This window comes from Zea mays, chromosome 2 (genome assembly GCF_902167145.1).
Source record: "Zea mays cultivar B73 chromosome 2, Zm-B73-REFERENCE-NAM-5.0, whole genome shotgun sequence".
NCBI lineage: Eukaryota > Viridiplantae > Streptophyta > Magnoliopsida > Poales > Poaceae > Zea > Zea mays.
The window spans coordinates 240477306-240497636 of NC_050097.1; the positions used below are offsets into that span (position 1 = coordinate 240477306).

General features: G+C 49.2%; 2 protein-coding genes across 2 annotated transcripts; both read left to right on the forward strand.

Moving 5' to 3' along the window:
• The first annotated feature begins 5177 nt into the window (after window positions 1-5177).
• CYP92C6 (Trimethyltridecatetraene synthase) lies at window positions 5178-7119 on the forward strand. Its single transcript, NM_001152916.2, has one exon. It carries the CDS (start codon window positions 5195-5197, stop codon window positions 6857-6859), a length of 1665 nt encoding a protein of 554 aa, NP_001146388.2. The 5' UTR covers window positions 5178-5194; the 3' UTR covers window positions 6860-7119.
• A 3976-nt stretch (window positions 7120-11095) lies between these two features.
• Window positions 11096-13396, forward strand: LOC107161152 (uncharacterized). Its single transcript, NM_001319219.1, has one exon. The coding sequence runs from the start codon at window positions 11340-11342 to the stop codon at window positions 13389-13391; it is 2052 nt and encodes a 683-aa protein (NP_001306148.1). The 5' UTR covers window positions 11096-11339; the 3' UTR covers window positions 13392-13396.
• The last annotated feature ends 6935 nt before the right edge of the window (window positions 13397-20331 follow it).

The following is a 20331-nucleotide window of genomic DNA, read 5'->3' on the forward strand; positions in this document are numbered from 1 at the left end:
GGTGAGAGCGGGCGCGAAAGCCCTTGGTTGTATTCTGAGCGAGTAGTCGGCTCTGTGTTGAGCTGGTTGGCCAGCTCTTGTTTTTGTATTTGTGTTCGTACTCTTCTTCTATTAACAAAAATGCGCAGCTCTCCTGCGTATTCGACAAAAAAAAAGCATTCCTCCTCGTTGCTTCTGGTTGCATGCGAGGATGCTGACTACTTCTACTAAATCTCGTCGTGCTCTTTTCACATCGTGTTGTGTGTTTCGTGGTAACGATATATAATCATCCACTCATATGTTATCTTAGTTAAACGTGGTATATATGCTAGTGGTTAGTGTATCCGTTTTCATGCAGTTTGCTATCCACACCCGCTCACAGCATGTCCCACCGAAACTCTCCCAAAAAAAAATCCCACGCATCTCACATGACAGAAAATGTTCTATTTTTTTTTTCCTGGTGCTGATGAGCCTGTGTGTTTCTTCAGAAGTGTCACCTTCAGTAGGTCCGGCCGTTTGTTCAGTTGTCAACCAAGCTTCCGTGTCAATACATGACGTGCAACCTTTTGTATATTCACAAGGATGTGAGGACCAGGTTGCACAACAACCTACGCACATATGATAGTGCAGCAGGACACGCATACCACGCATGCACTTCGTTCTAGCCTCCATTGATTCTGCAGAATCTGCATGCAGTGCCAAGGGCATGCATGTTTTATTTGCTAGTGTGTACCTTGGAGACCATGCCACTGGTCAGACGGGAGATTTCCGCCCCATTTAAATTATAGTTAGGAAATACATCCATTATTATTAATGTAAAAATTTTCACTTATATATATTGTGGTAGTGTTTCTAGTTCTACCAGGGATCTGTCGAAGGAAAAATGGGTGAGGCGAGGACAAGCTACGGCCTGAATGTGAATGTGGTGGATGCCTCTTGGACGCCGTAGTCGCAGAAAACGACGCACAGGGACGTGGATTCCAGCTCCCGTGAGGAAGCTGGTAGAAGATATCTGCTATTAATTGCCTTCTCTTGATTACAAAGTTCTAATTATATAGGCTTAAGGCTAACCGACTACTCGAAGACTTATCAAACTAAACTACTCCATAATATTAGAAGATAAACTGCACCAACCGACTACTCCACAATACTAGGAGACTTATCTAACTAAACTACTCCATAATATTAGAAGATAAACTGCACCAACCGGCTACTCCACAATACTAGGAGACTTATCTAACTAAACTACTCCATAATATTAGAAGATAAACTGCTAAGACTTATCCAACTAAACTGATTACCTATCTCCTGGTCTCTTGTGCCTATTCTGGTGGGTCTAGTCGCCTTCTCGTAGACCAGGCCGGTCATAACATCTCTCCCTGCCTGCTGAAACAGCTCGTCCTCGAGCTGAAAGTCGGGTTATGCATAGCGGAAGGCATCTAGTGGCTCCTCCATGACCTCGTTCGCAGACTCGAAGTCACCTTGGGGCTTGGAGCATCGCACCCGCCGCTCCACCTCCACCACAACGTCGTCGACGATGCTTCCCCCGTCCAGCTCCAGCAGGAAGCTCCAAATGGCGGCGAGGCCGGGCGCGCGCACGTTGCGCTCCCAGCGCGCGGACAGTGGCGGACGCGTCGAGCCACTGATGGGCTAGCCCCAGGCGTCGGCCATGCACTGGATCTTACGCACATGCGCGGTCGCCCGATTCCCGATTCCCCGTGGGGAATTCCCCTATTAGGGGACGTGTATGAGACTAATTTAGTCCCCGCGGGGATCTAAATGGGGGAAATTTTATCTCCATCGGGTTCGCGGGGGTGGGGACGGGGAACCGTCCCCCGTTCCCGTTCTCCGTGTACCCGCCCCACGAAACTTTTTTATTCAAGTTAGTCAATTTATTTGTTAGATTTATAGTAAAAACTCAATATATGACAGATTATAAAATAGCAAACTAAACTCTAAAGTAGATGTCTCTTGTAATTTTCAATCTTGTTTGTTAAATTTGTATTAATTTGATACAATTAATTTAAATATTGTACTTTTAGTGGGGATAGATTCCCAGCGGGGTTCCACACGGGGATAAATTCCCCGACGGGGATGGGAGAAAAAGCTCCCCCATGAGCGTTCGCGGGGACGAGTACGGGGAATTTTCCTCCCCGCGGGGACGGGGATGGGAACCCATTCCCCGACGGGGAAATCCCCGTTGCCATCCCTAGTCTCGCGTGTGGGCCTTGATGTCGCCGACTGCAGCGCGGAAGCTGGCGCGTCGCGCGAAGGAGGTACCTAGCTTGGGCACGCCGATGGCCCTGCCCATCCCCGCTACGCACGCGGCACGCTCCGCGGCCGTGGTCACAGTGAAGTAATGTCGGAGCTCCTCCACCATGTCGTCGCACACCATGTCGTCCATGCGCCGGTCCAGGTACTCCGCAAGGAGCACGGCGTCAATGTGGACCCAGAGGAGGCAGCACGGGGAGTGGAGCGTGGGGCGGTGGCCCCACCGCGGCACCGGCACAAGGCCCCAAGGCAGTAGTAGGCACCGGTACTGTCGTGGTGATCGACGTTGTTGACGAGTAGATCGGCGGCGAATCGGATCCCAACGCCCATGCCGGAATTTGAGACGGCGATCGCGGAAAGTGCAGTTGGTGGATCGATACGCTCAGCGGCTGGGAGGACGTCGGGGTGGCTGTTAGGGCCGACTGCGACAATGATGATAGAGTCGCTATGGCCTTGGATGGCGAAGGCAGGGACGACGGCGGCTAGGAGCCCAGCATGACGACCTTCATCGTGGCTACGTCAGACTACAACGTCATCATCTGGGCTTGTATGGCTCCCAGACTGTTTGAGAAGTGGAGAAGGGACGCCGCCAGCTGCTCTTTTATCATTGTGGGAAGGTTCATGGAGATACCGGCGGTGGAATTGGCGAGCACGGTGGAGGTGGGCAGCGCGGCGGTAGATGCAAGCGGCAGCGTGCGTGACTGGGAGGTGGGCGGCAGGGTGACAGATTGTGCTAGTGGAGAGGAGCTCATGGTGGTCGGAGGATCGTAGGCCTACGATACTAAATTGGTAGTTTTCTAGTCCTACCAGGGATCTGCTGAAGGGAGTATGGGTGAGGGGAGGACAGACTACAACCTGGAGGTAGTGGCTACCTCTTGGGCGCCGTAGTCGCAAAAAACGGCACACAGGGATGTGGATTCCAGCTCCCGTGAGGAAGCTGGCAGAAGATATCTGCTATTGCTTGCCTTCTCTTGATTACAATGTCCTAATTATATAGGCATATGGCCAACCGACTACACCACAGTACTAGGAGACTTATTCAAGTAAACTACTCCATAATATTAGGAGATAAACGACACCAACCGACTACTACACAATACTAGGAGACTTATCCAACTAAACTACTCCATAATATTAGGAGATAAACTGCTAAGACTTATCTAATTAAACTGATTACTTATCTACTGATCTCCTGTGCCTACTATGGTGGGTCTACTCGCTTTCTGGTAGACTAGGTCGATCATAACATATTGTTACATTAAAATGAACACATTTGTACAATTATTGATCTCTTAACAAGGTAATTATTTATTTTTATCATTAACTAGTATAAAAAACATCGTCACACATAGATTTAACGGGTCCCCGTGAAGAACGAGGATGTGAAATACTTTTTCATCCCCATCCCCGTTTATCCGGCTGGAAATTTTCTCGGTTTACATCCTCGTGAGGAAAGAAACTTCTCCATCACCGTCTTCTAATAGAGAAATTCCCTGCGGGAATCGGAGATCGGGGCCATTGTCATCTCCATTTAAGATTGTTATAGATTGAATTTCCCTTTGGTCAGATGGAACAACATCATTGTCAACTGTGTGCTGCCACATGTTCGATAGTTTTTTCAGCTAAGGGTTGCACAATGAACATGAGAACATCAGAGCCAAAGGAAGTTACAGTTTCACGGACTAAACTAGCTTCTCCTACTTCCCACGTGAACTTCACTTAATCATGTGAACTGTAGATCTCACCATCACGTACTGTACATGCATAGTATCAGTAATTATTAGACTATCTCCAACTACGTCGTCTATATCTCTCTTTTACGGGATTCTTTAAAAGATTTTCAGTCATATATCCCATACATCTCTAACAATATCCTATGTATCTGGTTATCTATACATTAAATATTCATATTAGATATGTATAATGTATTCAGAGCGGCCAAAGTAAGTTACAGTTTCTCGGACCAAACCGGCTTCTCCTACTTCCCATGTGAACTTCACTTAACCATGTGAACTGTAGATCTGACCATCATTGTACATTTGTACATGCGTGTTTGTTGTGACTGGAAGGTCTGTTTCTGATTTGGAGTTTGGTCTATACATTAGCATTAGTAAAAACTCCACATTTAGTTCAAAAACAAATTAGCGGACGACAAATATTCAAAAAACTCGGAGGTAGTATTTACTATCTCCAACCATATCATATATGTCCATACTTTACAGATTTGTCTAAAAAATTGTCTCCTCTGTATCTCATACAACACAACATCCTATATATCTGGTTGACTATACGTAAAATATCCATATTAAATATAATTATTGCTTTAAATTTTCATACATATGTATAATGTATTTGTTATGCCCTTAAATATCTTACACTTCCTCTGTTCTAAATTAGAATTTGTTTGACTTTTTGTGCTATCCTATTCAATTTTTTTTAGAAAAATGTAAAATTCAAAGCCATATTTATATATATTATATGTTAAATAATACGGTAGCAAAAATTAACAATAATTCTAAATTTTTTAAAATAAGACGAGTCGATGATAAAAAAAAGTCAAACGGATTATAAATAGGAATGAAGTTTTTAGTTTTCATTAATCGTTTATCTAAATTATAAAAATGCATATAGCAGAGAAAAGAGGGTCTCTCTTTAAATGAGGGATAGGAGCATATAAAAAAGATAATGTTTTGAAAATATAGAATGTGTATTCCCATACGTGCCCCTAAAATGGCGACAGACCACCATCCGTTTCTAGGCTTCTACATGAACTTCTTCTATTTCTGTACAAGCTGCCAACCGTGAAAGCAGTCTGTTTTTGTAGTGCACCAGTCTGTTTCAGTCGATTTCACGATTGACCAATAAGCAGCATGACCACTGTGTACCTCATATTTCTCTTTATATGCACCACGAAACACCTCCGTTGTACACTACGCCACCACCAATGTCTGCGGCCGTGGCATTGGCGGTCATCTTGGCCGTCTACGTCGTCCTCAGGTATATATCCTCTCCGAGAGGCAGGTCTAAGCCTCTGAACCTTCCACCTGGCCCGCGAGGATGGCCGGTGATCGGAAGCCTCGGCGCACTGGCAGGCGCGCTTCCGCCGCACCGAGCGCTGGCCGCGCTAGCGGCGCGCCACGGCCCGCTCATGCACCTGCGCCTCGGCTCCTACCACGCGGTGGTGGCCTCGTCGGCGGACACCGCCCGGCTTGTCCTCAAGGTCCACGACCTCGCCTTCGCCGACCGGCCGCGCACGGCCGCCGGCGAGGTCGCCTCCTACGGCTACCTCGGCATCGTGCACACCCCGTACGGCGCCTACTGGCGCATGGCGCGCAAGCTCTGCGCCACCGAGCTCTTCTCCGCGCGCCGCGTGGACTCGTTCGAGCGCGTCCGCGCCCAGGAGATGCGCGCGCTCGCGCGCGGCCTGTTCGAGTGCGCCGGCCGCGGCGCCGTCGCGGTCAGGGAGCACGTGGCGGGCGCCACGCTGCGGAACATCCTCCGCATGGCGGTCGGGGAGAAGTGGTCGGGCTGCTACGGTAGCCCCGAGGGCGAGGCGTTCCGGCGCACGCTGGACGAGGCGTTCGCGGTCACCGGCGCGGTCAGCAACGTCGGCGAGTGGGTCCCGTGGCTGGGCTGGCTCGACCTGCAGGGCTGCGTCCGCCGGATGAAGCGCCTCCGCGCGCAGTACGACCGCTTCTTCGAGCAGATCCTCGACGACCACGACCACAAGAAGACGCGGCGGGAGCGAGGCCGACCCGGCGCCGGCGACTCCGCGGCGGACGATGACCTGGTCGACGTGCTGCTGCGGCTGGTCGAGGAGGACGAGGACAGGCCGGAGACGACGGAGGCCAGCAGGCTCACGCGCGACGGCGTGAAAGCGTTCGTCCAGGACATCGTCGCCGGCGGCACGGAGAGCTCGGCGGTCACGATCGAGTGGGCCATGTCGGAGCTCCTCCGCCGGCCGGACGCCTTGCGGGCTGCCACCGCCGAGCTCGACCGCGTGATTGGGCACGGCCGCTGGGTCACAGAGCGCGACCTCCCGGACCTCCCCTACATCGACGCCGTCGTGAAGGAGACGATGCGGCTGCACCCGGTCGGCCCGCTCCTCGTCCCGCACCACGCCCGCGAGCACACGGTGGTGGCCGGCTACGACGTCCCCGCCGGTGCGCGCGTGCTGGTGAACGTGTGGGCCATCGCTCGCGACCCCGCGTCATGGCCTGACGCGCCTGACGCGTTCCGGCCGGAGCGGTTCTTGAACGGCAGCTCCGGCGCCAGCGTCGACGTGCGCGGCGCGCACTTTGAGCTGCTGCCGTTCGGGGCCGGGCGGCGGATGTGCCCCGCGCACGGCCTCGCGATGAAGCTGGTGACCGCTGGCGTGGCGAACCTGGTGCACGGGTTCGCGTGGCGGCTGCCGGACGGTATGGCGCCGGAGGATGTGAGCATGGAGGAGCTATTTGGGCTTTCCACGCGCCGGAAGGTTCCGCTCGTCGCCGTCGCGGAGCCCAGGCTGCCGGCGCACCTCTACACTAATGTCACGCCGCCACAGCAGGTCGCGGGCTCCACGATTGCGAACTTGTCCACCAGGCCGGAGTACAAGCTCGTGTTCTGAATCATTCACCGCCACTAAAAATAAAGCAGGAAAAACTACACTTCCTGCGTGCTAGACGTCCGGGCGGAACACAACAGTGCTTGCTCACGTTCTTCTATTGGTTGTACTAAAAATATGGACTAGCCTGAACTTTCTGAACCTAATTCACCTGTCTGCTTGGTTTCACCATGTTCACCAAACACAATCGATGCAACTATCTGTTGAAAGCACCAGGTGCAGGTTATTCACTTATCAATTGAAACAACTGGTCTTGTGCTAAAACATGGTGCATTTGGTTCTCTAAACAACTAAAACAAAACTAGTTGGTTCAATAAAACACGATGCATATGGTTCTGAGGTTCTCTAATTAACCAATAAAGCGTCTGTCGGTTGTCTCCTCGTTGTTGAAGCTTGCATCTGTAGGTGTGCAAATGACCCTATAAATAAAAGAGGCCAGGCAACAGTACTAATGCCGGGAATCAATACAGCAAGTTGAAAGTTCCAAGTACTCACGCCTAAGGGCATGTACAGTGAAGAGACATCAAAACGGTTCTCCAAGCACAGGAGACAACTAAGAGACTCTATTGTACAATGGAGTGTCTATAAACGTAGTCTATTAATAAATACAGAATTAAATGTATTTGTATAGCATCAGATCGATAGAACAGACGACAAATTCGTACAGTGGAAAGTGAGACGTCTGTTGTTACTTGGTTTACGAGCCAGAGGCGTCTCTTCACGGAGAGACGGCTCTAAGATTTTTTTTGCAAATAAGCCCCTAAAACACCTTAAGAGCCCCCACATTAAACACCACTGTACACGCCCTAATGCAAGTTGGTGGCTCGTTTAGCAACACGACGAGCAATAATATCTTTTTGTAATGTCTTGTAGAACTGCTGAAGATGCTCACACGTTGAACCGATGTTCATTGTCACAATCCTCTCTTCCACTAACATTCTTTTCATTTGTACCTCGCTTTCAATTGCCTCTATATTTTTTTTGCCTCATTTGCAGCCCTTAATTGTTCTGCAGCAGCCTTAATATGATCAATCTGAAGCCTCTCTTATAATTTTACCTTTTTCGAATAAAGCGAAAAGGAGAAGGTGACCCACCGTGCAAATTGGTGTTTTATATAGTAGAGATATAATTATAATCTCCGTTTTATGATGGATGAAGTTAGTAGAATAAATGTTCTCCAAAAATAGTACACCAATCTTATTTTTAATGAGCACATTCATGTGATACCTAGCAATGTTGAGCTACAATTGTTATTCAGGAAGGCTGCAATTTTATTTTTATATAAGTAGTTTATCATTTTTATGTGGCATGAATTAGAACTAAATTTTTTGTGCACCGTTGGGTCAAAAGTGAATGCACGGTCTAACATTTGTGGACATACGGTACTTGACACTACAACATTCTTTGTCGACTGTCCTATACCCTTTTTACATTTGGTAAAACCTTTGCCAAATGTTATACTTGACAAATAACACTTGACAAATATTTTAAAGCAAATGGTTCTTTACCGAGTACTTTTTTTCCGGACACTCGATAAAGACTTTACCAAATGTTAAAAAACACTCGAAAAAAAACACTCAGCAAATTAAGAATCGCAAAAAATCCAAGAACCGTCACTAATCTCTAGTGTTCCATTATTTTGACCTACATTGTTATTATTCACGAAGACTCTTCTTTTTATTTTTACTAGTGAGATGTATGTGCATCGCTACGGTTTCCACGTATCATATGCGTAGACTTTATTTCAAAAAATAAAAAAGTATATGTTTTGTTGGTTAGGTGGATGTAAATGTAAAGCCAACAACTAAGGTTCGAACCTCTACTTATAATTTTACCCTCTTTTTGAATAAAGTGGAAAGGGGAAGGTGACCGACGATAACCGTGGAACCGTGTAAATTGGTGTTGTATATCTTATTTTTAATGAGCACATTCATGTGATACCAAGCAATGTTGAGCTGCAATTGTTATTCAGTAAGGCTTCAATTTTATTTTTATATAAGTAGTCTCATCATTTGTATGTGGCATGAATTACAACAATTTTTTTCTGTGCAACGTTGGGTCAAAAGTGGATGCACAGTCTAACATTTGCGGATATACGGTACTTGATGTGCATTAGCACCTTCATAATGCTTACCAAAAGATTATTCTTAACATAATCCGGACGATCAAAAGCCTGTATTTTGTCCATGCAGAATTTACAAAAATCTCAAGCAATTTAATAAGCACGATACTTGAAGCAGATTTAATGTCACTTGATTATCAAAGGGTCTATGAAGGACTACACAATATGGAGCATGCATGATATGAAGGCCATGTCCTCTAGATATAATTGTTAGGGACTAAAATTAGCTATATAGATTTCAAACAACCACTAGCCTAGGCTAATTATTAGTTGGACCCCAACTAACAATTAATTTATTAGTTGGGTTAGAACAACTAAAATTAGCTAAAATGTGTGCCCCTTATCCTTTTAACGCAGCCCTCAGTCTTCACTCGACACAGGGGTACTATAGAAAACTGGTAGTTCAGTGAATCTATTATCTAGAGGTTCTAAACAACCTCCACTAATAATTAGCTGACCTATTCCGGATGATAATTTGTTAGCTGGCTCTATATTACCTCTAGAGGTTTCAAACATGTCCTGAACATGGGAGGTTCATGAGGATATTGCCAAAAACCTTTGATGATGGGCCCATTTATAGTTCAAGAATATTTTAACTTGATTTTTAAGTTTGAGGTTAAAATAAAATTTATTGTGTAATTTAGTGTATGCATATCTAATAATGTTCAAATTTTAAACTATCACTGAATTATCGAATGGTTTGGTCAAAATAATTTGATCAAATGTATATGTAAATTTTAGCTGGCATACCCTATAGTAAAATTCTGGATACGCCACTATTGGTTACTTGTTTTCAATTGCTATCAATTAAAAATAAGGCAACATAATATTAATTAAACATTAAGAATCTTCGTCATTCGAAGCATTATCTTATTTTGAAGATAATAGTTCTTGGACAAAGGTGATAGTGGGTATGTAATTTCGCCTCCAATCAATCCTTCGTTGAAGGTTGTTCATAAGTGAAAGTTTATAATATGACAAAGGTGTTCATGTTAAAATGGTGAGTAAATGATAAGAGATTAACTCTTCCTTTCTTTTATTTATATATGTTATAAGATCATACTTTGAATAATACAAAAACAAATGAATACATTTGTATCTTCGGCTCCGTGCGAAGGGAAATAGAAGAATACCTTTATGAGAATGAATAACTGAGATTGCACTTTGGACTTTCTCTAATTACTCTCTTCAATGATCACGTGAATAATATATGTTACTGTTCATCTATTTATAGACATGTGACACAGTTCAGACGAAATTACAATTGTGTCCTTGATAACTATAAATTTATTCTAATTTAAACACTAAGGATAAAGTTGTGTTTCTACTCTTGATCTGGTTTATTGCGAGAACATCAGAATCAGTGGCGGAGGCATAGCCCGGCTAGCCCGGGCACTACGGTCCAGTAAATATGGCCCAAAACGTTGCCTGACAGCCATCGTCCGTCTACAGCTCGCGGCACGAAACATGAAGGAGGAAAGGGCGATCGAACACACGAAGTAAAGCAGCCATCCGAACCCTAACACGGTGAGGAGCTTCCCATTTCTGTGGATGATCGGGCAAGACCGAGCATCTGGCGAGTTCGTCAACTCGAGGGTGCTCAGAGACATCCGCAGGCAGCCCCGTTCTTCAGCTGCTTGGGGGCTGAGGCGGGGAACCAGGTGAGAGTCAGATACTTGTATCCATGACTGATCGGACGCTGATCTCTGACTCTGACTATACAAGGCTGGAAATCTTGTAGCGAGATCGTCCTCCCCGTGGCATGCATCATAGCAGAAAGCAGTAGAACTGCCGTCATGAACTGAACAGCTAGCTTGTGATGGATCGGTAGAGGGGCAGCAGAGTGTGGATCGTTTCCCAGTGGTCACCGGACACACTACCATGAAGAGTTGCCATGCACACGTGCTCGCGTATCCAGCGAGCCCAGGCCAGGAGGAGTGCTCTGAAGTGAACAACCTGTGCAGCAAACTAAGAATGAGGCAGTTGTTCTTTGATTTCAAATCCTCGACTCCGTGGCCACCATGCATGTTCTACCATCAACTACTTTTGCTTCGAAGGCAGGAGACATATCGTGTTTAATTTTCGACAATCCGAGTTGTTAGTACGATCTATGAATCGAAGATTGAAATCCACGTTTTTTTTACCGCACCCGTAACTAACCTGGGCCCAGTGCCCAGAGACGCTCAACTATCCCTTTTGGCCGTGGGACCCACAGCCAGCCACCTGACCGAGGATTCCATCCCAAACGACTTTCTGTTTTTCTCTGTTCCCAACGAGGACGAACAACACCTCCCCACTTGCACAGTTGCACTGCTCCAGCCCAGCGCCAGGCGTCACCCTGCGCTGCGCTGCGCGAAGGAGATGCCGGCGGACGGGGGCGCTGTGGCGGGGGCGCCATGCGGGGCGTGCAGGACGCTCCGGTGCAGATGCGTGCCGCGCTGCGTCTTCGCGGCCTACTTCTCGGCGGAGGAGTTCGCCGCCGTGCACGGCGTCTTCGGCGCCAGCAACGTGTCCAAGATGCCCGAGGACATCGGACTCCCCGAGCAGAGGCGGCTCGCCGTGGACACGCTCGTCGAAGAGGCCAGGGCGTGGGCGCGGGACCCCACCTTCGACCGCGTCTCCTACCTCTGCATCCTCCAGGACCAGGAGGTGAACGACAAGTACAGGGAGCAGGTCGACGATGCGCGGGAGGAGTTCGACGCCGAGGTCGCGTCCGAGCCGGTCGACGTTGCTGCCGCAGGGCTGGAGGCGCAGGCGCAGGCGCAGGTCGACGCCGCGCTGCAGCACGAGCAGGACTACAGGCTGCTGGGCGGTTGGGGGGCGACGACGGGCGAGCAGCAGCACCTTGTGACGCAAGACGCCGAGAATGAGCACGGCATCATCCTTGGGCACGGCCACCCGGCCGAGCTATCCCAGGAGATTCTGCAGCTGCAGGAGTTGTTGGATATGGCAGAGCTCTCCAGAAACAGAAAGCAGCAGATCATCCAGAAAACAGAGATGGGGCAGTACTGGGACGCGGCGGCGGGGGGCGCGAGGGAACATGACCTACTGACGATGATGCAGCAGGCCCCGGCCGCTGCGTGGCAGCACCAATACCCCGCCCCGCAGTATGCCGGGATTCGTGGCGGGCCTGGCGGCCACCAGGAGATGCCGCAGCCGATGGAGGAAGCCTGCACGGCGGAGTTTGCTACGGGGATGGGCATCATGTCGCAGCAATTCGCCTCGGCGCAGCCGTACCACGACCACGACCCTGCGGCGGTGCCCCACGCGTCGCCATGGCTCCAGCGTATGCCTGAGGCGCAGCAGCCGGCTGCCGCGTCGCAGGTGGCGAGCGAGCAGGACATGCTGCTGTTGCTGCTACTGCAGCAGCATCAGGTCGCGGCGGCGGGGTTGATGTCCGCGGGCGGCGCTCGTCAGTTGGATAACGTCGCCGCACAATACGATGACACGGAGGTCGCACTGGGGTACGGGTACGGCCATCCGGACATGCACCAGCACCAGCACCAGCAGGTGGCCGCCGCGGGGCAGGTTGCCGGAGTGGATGACGACATGAACCCCCGGGAGATGACGCAGCAGCAGCACGCTCAGCAAGGGCTCGACATCGCCCTTGGAAACGGCCACCTGGACGGCGAAACCGAGGCGATGCTGCAGGAGTTGGCCGCCCTGCTAGAGCAGGCGGGAAAGCAGGAAACGATCAGGAAGCAGCAGGGCGTGGCGACAGGGATGGGGCAGTGGGACGCGGTGACGGGGATCGCGTGGGAGCAGGACGTGACGACGATGACGCACCAGCAGAGCCCGGACGCTGCTGCGTGGCTCCAGGTCCAGGAGATGCTGGAGCAGATGGAGGAAGCGTCGTCCACGCCGGAGTTTGCTGAGATCATAGCGTGGCAAGCCGAGGCGCGGTACGCCCAGGAAGAGCTCGCCATCACCCTTGGTAACGACCACCCGGACTGGTCAACCCAGGATATCCTGCAAGCGCAGGAGTTGTTCGCCATGGCAGAGCTGGCCAGGAAGCAGGAAATGGTCAGGAATCTGGTCGCCGCGGCGGCGCTCGCCAGAGAGCAGGAAATGATCGCGCAGCAGCAGCAGCACCCCGAGGCGCAGTACTCCGGGACAGAGCTCGACATCTCGCTGTGGCAAGGCCCCGGCCACGGCCACCCGTACTGGCATCAGCCGACGATGCAGCAGATGCTGCAGGAGAAGCAGCTGCCGACGGTGCAACAGCTGTTGCAGGAGCAGCAGCTGGCCGACGCGATTGGATTCGGCACGCACCAGGCCAGCACGACTTTGGTGCCGCAGTATGCGAACGGTGAGCACGGGAGCGGCACCGGCGCCGCAATGGCGTTCCAGTCGCCGGGGTCTGACAAGGACGCGCCATTCCCATTCCCATTCCCATTATATGTAGGATTGTAGGCTAGCAACCACACAGACACAGGAAGATAGATGGGCACAAAATGGATTCATCTCCTCCGCCGCCGCCGTTGAGTCAGCTGCATGCCCAAGTGTCGCACTAGCAAAGAACGGATGGCGGCGGCGGCGGCGGCGGCCAGGGCCTGTCCCCAGATTTGGCGGCATACTTGCACTATTAAAACCGTGTCCAGTTATTCTAGTTTCTTCTTTCTTAACCACATTTTTTAGTGATTTGGCTCTGTGGTGAGTGTCTTGCTGCCTTGCAAGTTGCAACATTCTTGTTCGCATCAGTACTCAAACCGATGCTTACTGCCAATCCGGTTCTTAAAAGAAAGTATAAAAAGAAATGTCCACTATTTTTCGATGTTAACTCTTTAACTATATATTAATCTGTGTTCTTTGGCTTGATGAGATTTTGTGATTGAAAGTGCAATTTGTTTAGAAGTGCCTATTATGGCTCATGTAGTATTGGCTAGCTCAATCATGCGACGTGTTTACCTAACTCACAAGTTGAATGGAAATGGGAGAGAACTTAAATCTTGCGTTTAGTATACCGGACTAGGCCCGACTGCGCAGACTTCTCACAAGGTACTACACGACATCACACGCTAAGCCCCAGGCTACGGAAGCCAGGGGTCGGCGTAGCCCGAATAATGACATATGGGACCATCACCGCCTCCACGTCATCCACCACAATAAATACGTGACAGTCAGGCAGCCTCGGGCCCCACTAAGTATGTGTGGCCTCACCCAGAGTAAAACGCTGGTTTTACCCCCTGCCTTACGGCTCCTTTCTAGAAAAGTCACCGTTGGTCGACCCCTGGTCACCACAAGGCAGAGGGGTCGAGAGGGATCAAACTTGGTGACAATCGGACATCTTGCTTAGTCAAACTGTATAGGTTCTGATCCAGCTTATTAGGATCTTGTGTAACCTCTTCTCCTGGCTTGTCAGCACATCTGTTGTGGGCTAACGACTGCCCCTTGCATGTCGGCACTTCTATTAGAAGCCTACGGCTGCCCTTTGTTGTACTCGGTCTATATATGGTTCTTCTGAATGAATGAAATGCAACACTTGAGCCTCAGCTTTCATGGTAATCAGAGCTGGTTGAGATCCTCCTTCACCTCTGCTCGTCTCTCTTCCCACCCACCACTTCCCCATTTCCACTGCGCCTACCATGGCCAGTTCCGGGACTCTTGACTCCTCCCCCACTGGCGCTACACCCACTGCGTCCTTCGTCCATGTTGCTCAATCTGTCAATATTATTAGCCTCGTCAACATTCGGCTCGATATGCTGCTCTCCACGGCGTATCGCCGTTGGCGCCGTCTGTTTTTGGTCGTTCTCGATCGGTTCTGCCTCACCCATCACATTGATGGCTCCCCGGCATTGCCGCTCGACCCCACCTAGCTTCAAGAGGATCTTACTGTCCTCATTTGGCTCCACCTCCACGCCACGCTCGCCGACGACCTCCTCGACATTGTGATGGACGACGACATCACCACTGCTCATGGCGTCTAGAATAAGATCACATGCTTCTTTCTCGGTAACAAGGCAAGTCGTGCAGTCCATTTTGAACAAGAACTCCATAGCCTCATCCAGGGAGAACTCTCTGCTGCAGCTTACTGTCATCGCCTCAAAACTCTCTCCGATGCACTGGCGGACTGTGACCAACCGGTGCAAGATCGTGCTCTTGTGCACCAACTAATCTGTGGGCTCAACCCCAAATACCATGTGCTTCGCCAAATGCTGCCAGCTCTGCCTATGTTCCCAACTTTTATGGAGGCATGGGACCAACTCATCGTCGCCGAACAAACACTGCAGCTATCTGGCCCGTCCCAGACTGCCCCCACCACGCTGCTGAACATCGACGGCACCAACTCCAACAGCAACGGCTCTGCTCCAACCTCCCGTCAGGACAATGATCGCGGCCAGCACAACTCTGGCCGTGGCTACGATGGTCGTGGTCGTGGCTACGGTCGATGGTACAATCAAGGTGGCAACGGTGATAGTCAAGCTGCCCAGGTTCTAGCCTGGGTTTAGCAGATGCCATCTGTTGGGGGCCTTCGTCTTCCGAAGGTTCTCAAAAACATGACTAACAATGTTTCCCAAGTGTAATATATGTTCAGAAACCTTTGGATTCGGGATAAAGCTGTACACAATATGAAAAGCAGGGTCAGGACGAAGGATGAACCAGTTTCGAAGCTATACGCAAGGAAACTTCGGCTCAACAACAGAAAAGGGAACCGACTTAAAGGGAAAAAGGCTATCTAGTCCTCGTTGGATTGTCATTAAGTCAATAGTAAAAAGGGCATGAATGTAATTTTACACAGGCTACGCCCTGTGCCTATAAATAGATGAACAGTACTCTCATACTGGACACGCTGACTTGTACTCGCTTGTGCGTCACGCTGGTACCTTTGCCTTCAATCAAGTCGAAAGTACAAATGTAATTTGATTTCGCTCTTATTCATTCCTGATTATATAAAAAATATATATTATGATGTCATGTAATTATCCATGTTACTATGTTTCATATGCCTCGTCTTTCATTGATTTATGTTGCAATGATGAAGGTACGTCTTTCATAACCTTCGTCCGAAGATCATTATATCCTCAGAGAAATAATGCTTCAAAGGACGAAGAGCATTAAATATTAACCTATTTTTGTGTTGCCTTGTTCTTAAGCCGAAGCATTTGAGAACAAGTCACCAACATTGGCGCCCACCTCCGGTGTACTCACATCCACAACCTTCGGCAAAGCACTGACCTTCGTTATGCCGCCGAAGAAGACAACAGCGCCAGGGGCTGCTGCACTGCAGCCACTAGACACAAACCAGGAGACTCTCTCTCTCTGAGAGGCTCGAAGCCAGAAGAGAAAGGTCACCACTCCAACATTTCAAGAGGAGGAGTTGGACCAAGAGATCAGGGACATGGAAATCATCCATCAACAACTGCAAAGGAAAAAAGAGAAGATGGCTCGACTGGCCGATCTTCAAAGGAAGATCAATGAAGCTACTGAGGAAGTGTGTCATCTTACTCAAGATGACCAAGACCGAAGGCCTCAATACAGGGAGCTTCGTCAAGAGGGCTTATTCAACGAAGATGGATGGTATGATGATTTTAATCATGATACCTTTACTTTTGAAGATGCTTCTCCCTTGGCAGCAGAATTGCAGGCTATCCCATGGCCAGAATCCTACAAGCCACCCCAGCTACCCATGTATGATGGGCACTCGGACCCAAAGCAATTTTTGATGAGCTATGAGGCAACGATATCCTCATACGAAGGCAATGCAACTGTCATGGCAAAGTCCTTCGTCATGGCAGTCCGGAACGTAGCCCAGACATGGTATTCTTCTCTTCGGCCAAGGACAATCACGTCGTGGCAGAAGCTCAAGGATATGCTGGTTACCAGTTTCCAAGGCTTTCAAACGAAGCCAGTCACAGCTCAGGCTTTGTTCCAGTGCACGCAAGACCATGAGGAATACCTTCAGGCATATGTCCGAAGGTTCTTACGGCTGAGGGCACAAGTGCCCACAGTGCCTAATGAAATTGTCATCGAGGCCATGATCAAGGGTCTTCGGCCAGAACCAATGGCTCAATACTTCGCCAGGAAGCCCCCACAAACTTTGGAGAAGCTGCTTCAGAAGATGGATGAGTATATCCGGGCTGACAACGACTTCCGCCAAAGAAGGGAGGAAGCTTACAGATTCTCTGAGATAACCAGGGGCTTTGGAGGAAGAATCCACCCTAGGCATGTCAAATCAATCCACAGCTTCAGTCAGAATGACGACAAAGGAAGCCAGCTTCAGAGGCCACAGTACACCTCACTGAAAGGGAAATGTGCCCTTGGGCCATTTCTAAGTATTTTGGTGATTGAGTGCCAACACAAGTGCCTAAGTGTTAATCTAAGCCAATTGATGGATAAAGTGCAAATCAAGAGTAAAGGTATGTTTCTAAGACTTAGTACATTGTTTTGAAAGCTAATGTATTGTGTCTAAGTGCTGGAAACAGGAAAAATTTCTTTGGAAAGGAGATAGCTTCTTTCAGCCAAAGTCAGCTCAGTCTGGGTGCACCGGACTGTCCGGTGGTGCACCGGACAGTGTCCGGTGCGCCAGGCTGGCGACTGTCAACTGGTCGCTCTCGGGAAGCGATTAACGGCGTACAGCTATAAATCACCGGACTGTCCGGTGGTGCACCGGACTGTCTGGTGAGCCATTCACAGGCGAAGTCGTCGCTCTCGGGAAGCGATTAACGGCGTACGACTATAAATCACCGGACTGTCCGGTGGTGCACCGGACTGTCCGGTGAGCCAATGGTCGGCCGGACCAATGGTTGGTCGCTTAATCCGCGCGCGACGCGTGGCCAAGCCAACGGTCAGAAGGGGGCACCGGACTGTCCGGTGCGCCAACGGCTCTGGATCTCCAACGATCGGCTGCGCCACAGAAGGAAAGAAATTCGCACCGGACAGTGTCCGGTGGTGCACCGGACTGTCCGGTGCGCCAGGCGACAGAAGACAAGAATTGCCTTCCTGGAATGCTCTCAACGGCTCCTAGCTGCCTTGGGGCTATAAAAGGGACCCCTAGGCGCATGGAGGAGAACATCAAGCATTCTCTAAGCATTCCTAAGCACCAAGAATCCAATTTCGCGCATTCGATTCTTTTGTGATAGCAACTAGAGCTCCATTTGAGTAGAGAACTCTTTAAGTTGTGTTGAGAGCTCGTGTTGTGACTTGTGTGCGTGTGTTGCTCTGATTTTGTGTCTTGTGTGCGTTGCTCATCCCATCCTTACTTCCGTGCTTCTTTGTGAACATCTTTGTAAGGGCGAGAGGCTCCAAGTTGTGGAGATTCCTCGCAAGCGGGATATAGTAAAGCGAAAGCAAAACACTGTGGTATTCAAGTAGGTCTTTGGACCACTTGAGAGGGGTTGAGTGCAACCCTCGTCCGTTGGGACGCCACAACGTGGAGTAGGCAAGTGTTGGACTTGGCCGAACCACGGGATAAACCACTGTGCCTTCTATGTGTTGATATCTTTGTGGTTATTGTGTTTTGCTAGAACTCCTCTCTAGCCACTTGGCTTTATTGTGCTAACTCCTAATCAAGTTTTGTGGGATTAAGTTTCAAGTTTTTACAGGATCACCTATTCACCCCCCTCTTGGTGCTCTCAATTGGTATCAGAGCCATTCTCTTCGCGAAGGGACTAATCGCCCGAAGAGATGGATCCTAAGGGCAAGGGGATTGTGATCAATGATAAGGAGAAGGAGTCCTTCGTCAACGAGCCAAAAGATGACAAGCCTACTGACTCAGGCTCGGGCCACAAAAGAAAAGACGGGAAGAAGAAGAAAACAAGGCGCATCAAGGAGATAGTCTACTACGACAGCGACGAATCTTCCTCTTCCCAAAAGGACGACGACAACGACTACGAGAAAAAGAAAACGGTCAATTCGAACTTTTCTTTTGATTACTCTCGTATTCCGCAAAGTACCAATGCACATTTACTCTCCATTCCACTTGGTAAACCTCCTCACTTTGATGGAGAGGACTACAAATTTTGGAGTCACAAAATGCGTAGTCACTTGTTCTCTCTCCATCCAAGCATATGGGAGATAGTAGAGAGTGGAATGAAATTTGATAGTACTGATAGTCCCATGTTCATTAATGAGCAAATTCACAAAAATGCAAAGCTACTACTGTTCTTCTAGCTTCATTGTGCAGGGACGAATACCATAAGGTGAGCGGCTTGGATAACGGCAAGCAGATTTGGGACACCCTCAAGATCTCACATGAGGGGAACGACGTCACCATGCTCACCAAGATGGAGTTGGTGGAGGGCGAACTTGGGAGATTTGCAATGATCAGGGGCGAGGAGCCAACCCAAACGTACAACCAGCTCAAGACCCTCGTCAACAAAATAAGGAGCTATGGAAGCACACGATGGACGGACCACGACGTCGTCCGCCTAATGCTAAGGTCTTTTACTGTCCTCAATCCACATCTTGTGAACAATATTCGTGAGAATCCTAGGTACACCAAGATGTCACCCGAGGAGATACTTGGAAAGTTCGTAAGCGGGCGGATGATGATCAAGGAGGCTAGATACGTTGATGATGCGTTGAATGGCCCAATCCAAGAACCTCAAACGATTGCTCTCAAAGCAACGAGGAGCAAGGAGGCGCTACCTAGCAAGGTGGCGCAAGTTGAGGCGGCCAGGCTTAATGATGAAGAAACGGCCCTCATCATCAAGCGTTTCAAGACGACGCTAAAGGGTCGCAAGGGGCATCCCAACAAGAACAAGACAAAGGGGAAGCGCTCATGCTTCAAGTGCGGTAAGATTGGTCATTTTATCGCTAATTGTCCCGATAATGATAGTGACCAGGAATAAGGGAACAAGAGGGAAAAGAAGAAGACGTACAAGAAGGCTAAGGGCGAGGCACACCTTGGCAAGGAGTGGGACTCGGATTGTTCATCGTCCGACTCCGATAATGAAGGACTCGCCGCCACCGCCTTCAACAAATCGTTCCTCTTCCCCAACGAGCATCACACCTGCCTCATGGCAAGGGAAAAGAAGGTAAGCACTCGTGATACTAGTACTTACGCTTCCTCAAGTGATGAAGAATCTAGCGATGATGAAATAGACTATTCATGTTTATTCAAGGGCCTAGATAGAACTAAGGTTGATAAGATTAATGAATTAATTGATGCCTTGAATGATAAGAATAGGTTATTAGAAAAGCAAGAGGATCTATTGTATGAAGAACATGATAAGTTTGTAGAGGCACAAAAATCCCTTGCTTTAGAAATTAAAAGGAATGAAATGCTCTCTTGTGAATTGTCTACATGCCATGACTCTATTTCTAGCTTAAAGAGTATAAATGATGATTTAAATGCTAAGTTAGAAGTAGCTAATAAATCAACATCTTGTGTAGAACATGTTGCAATTTGCAA

Bases quoted from the DNA above. Each gene is read 5' to 3' on its own strand.
- LOC107161152 (NM_001319219.1), top strand. From the start codon at position 11,340: ATGCCGGCGGACGGGGGCGCTGTGGCGGGGGCGCCATGCGGGGCGTGC.
- CYP92C6 (NM_001152916.2), top strand. From the start codon at position 5,195: ATGTCTGCGGCCGTGGCATTGGCGGTCATCTTGGCCGTCTACGTCGTC.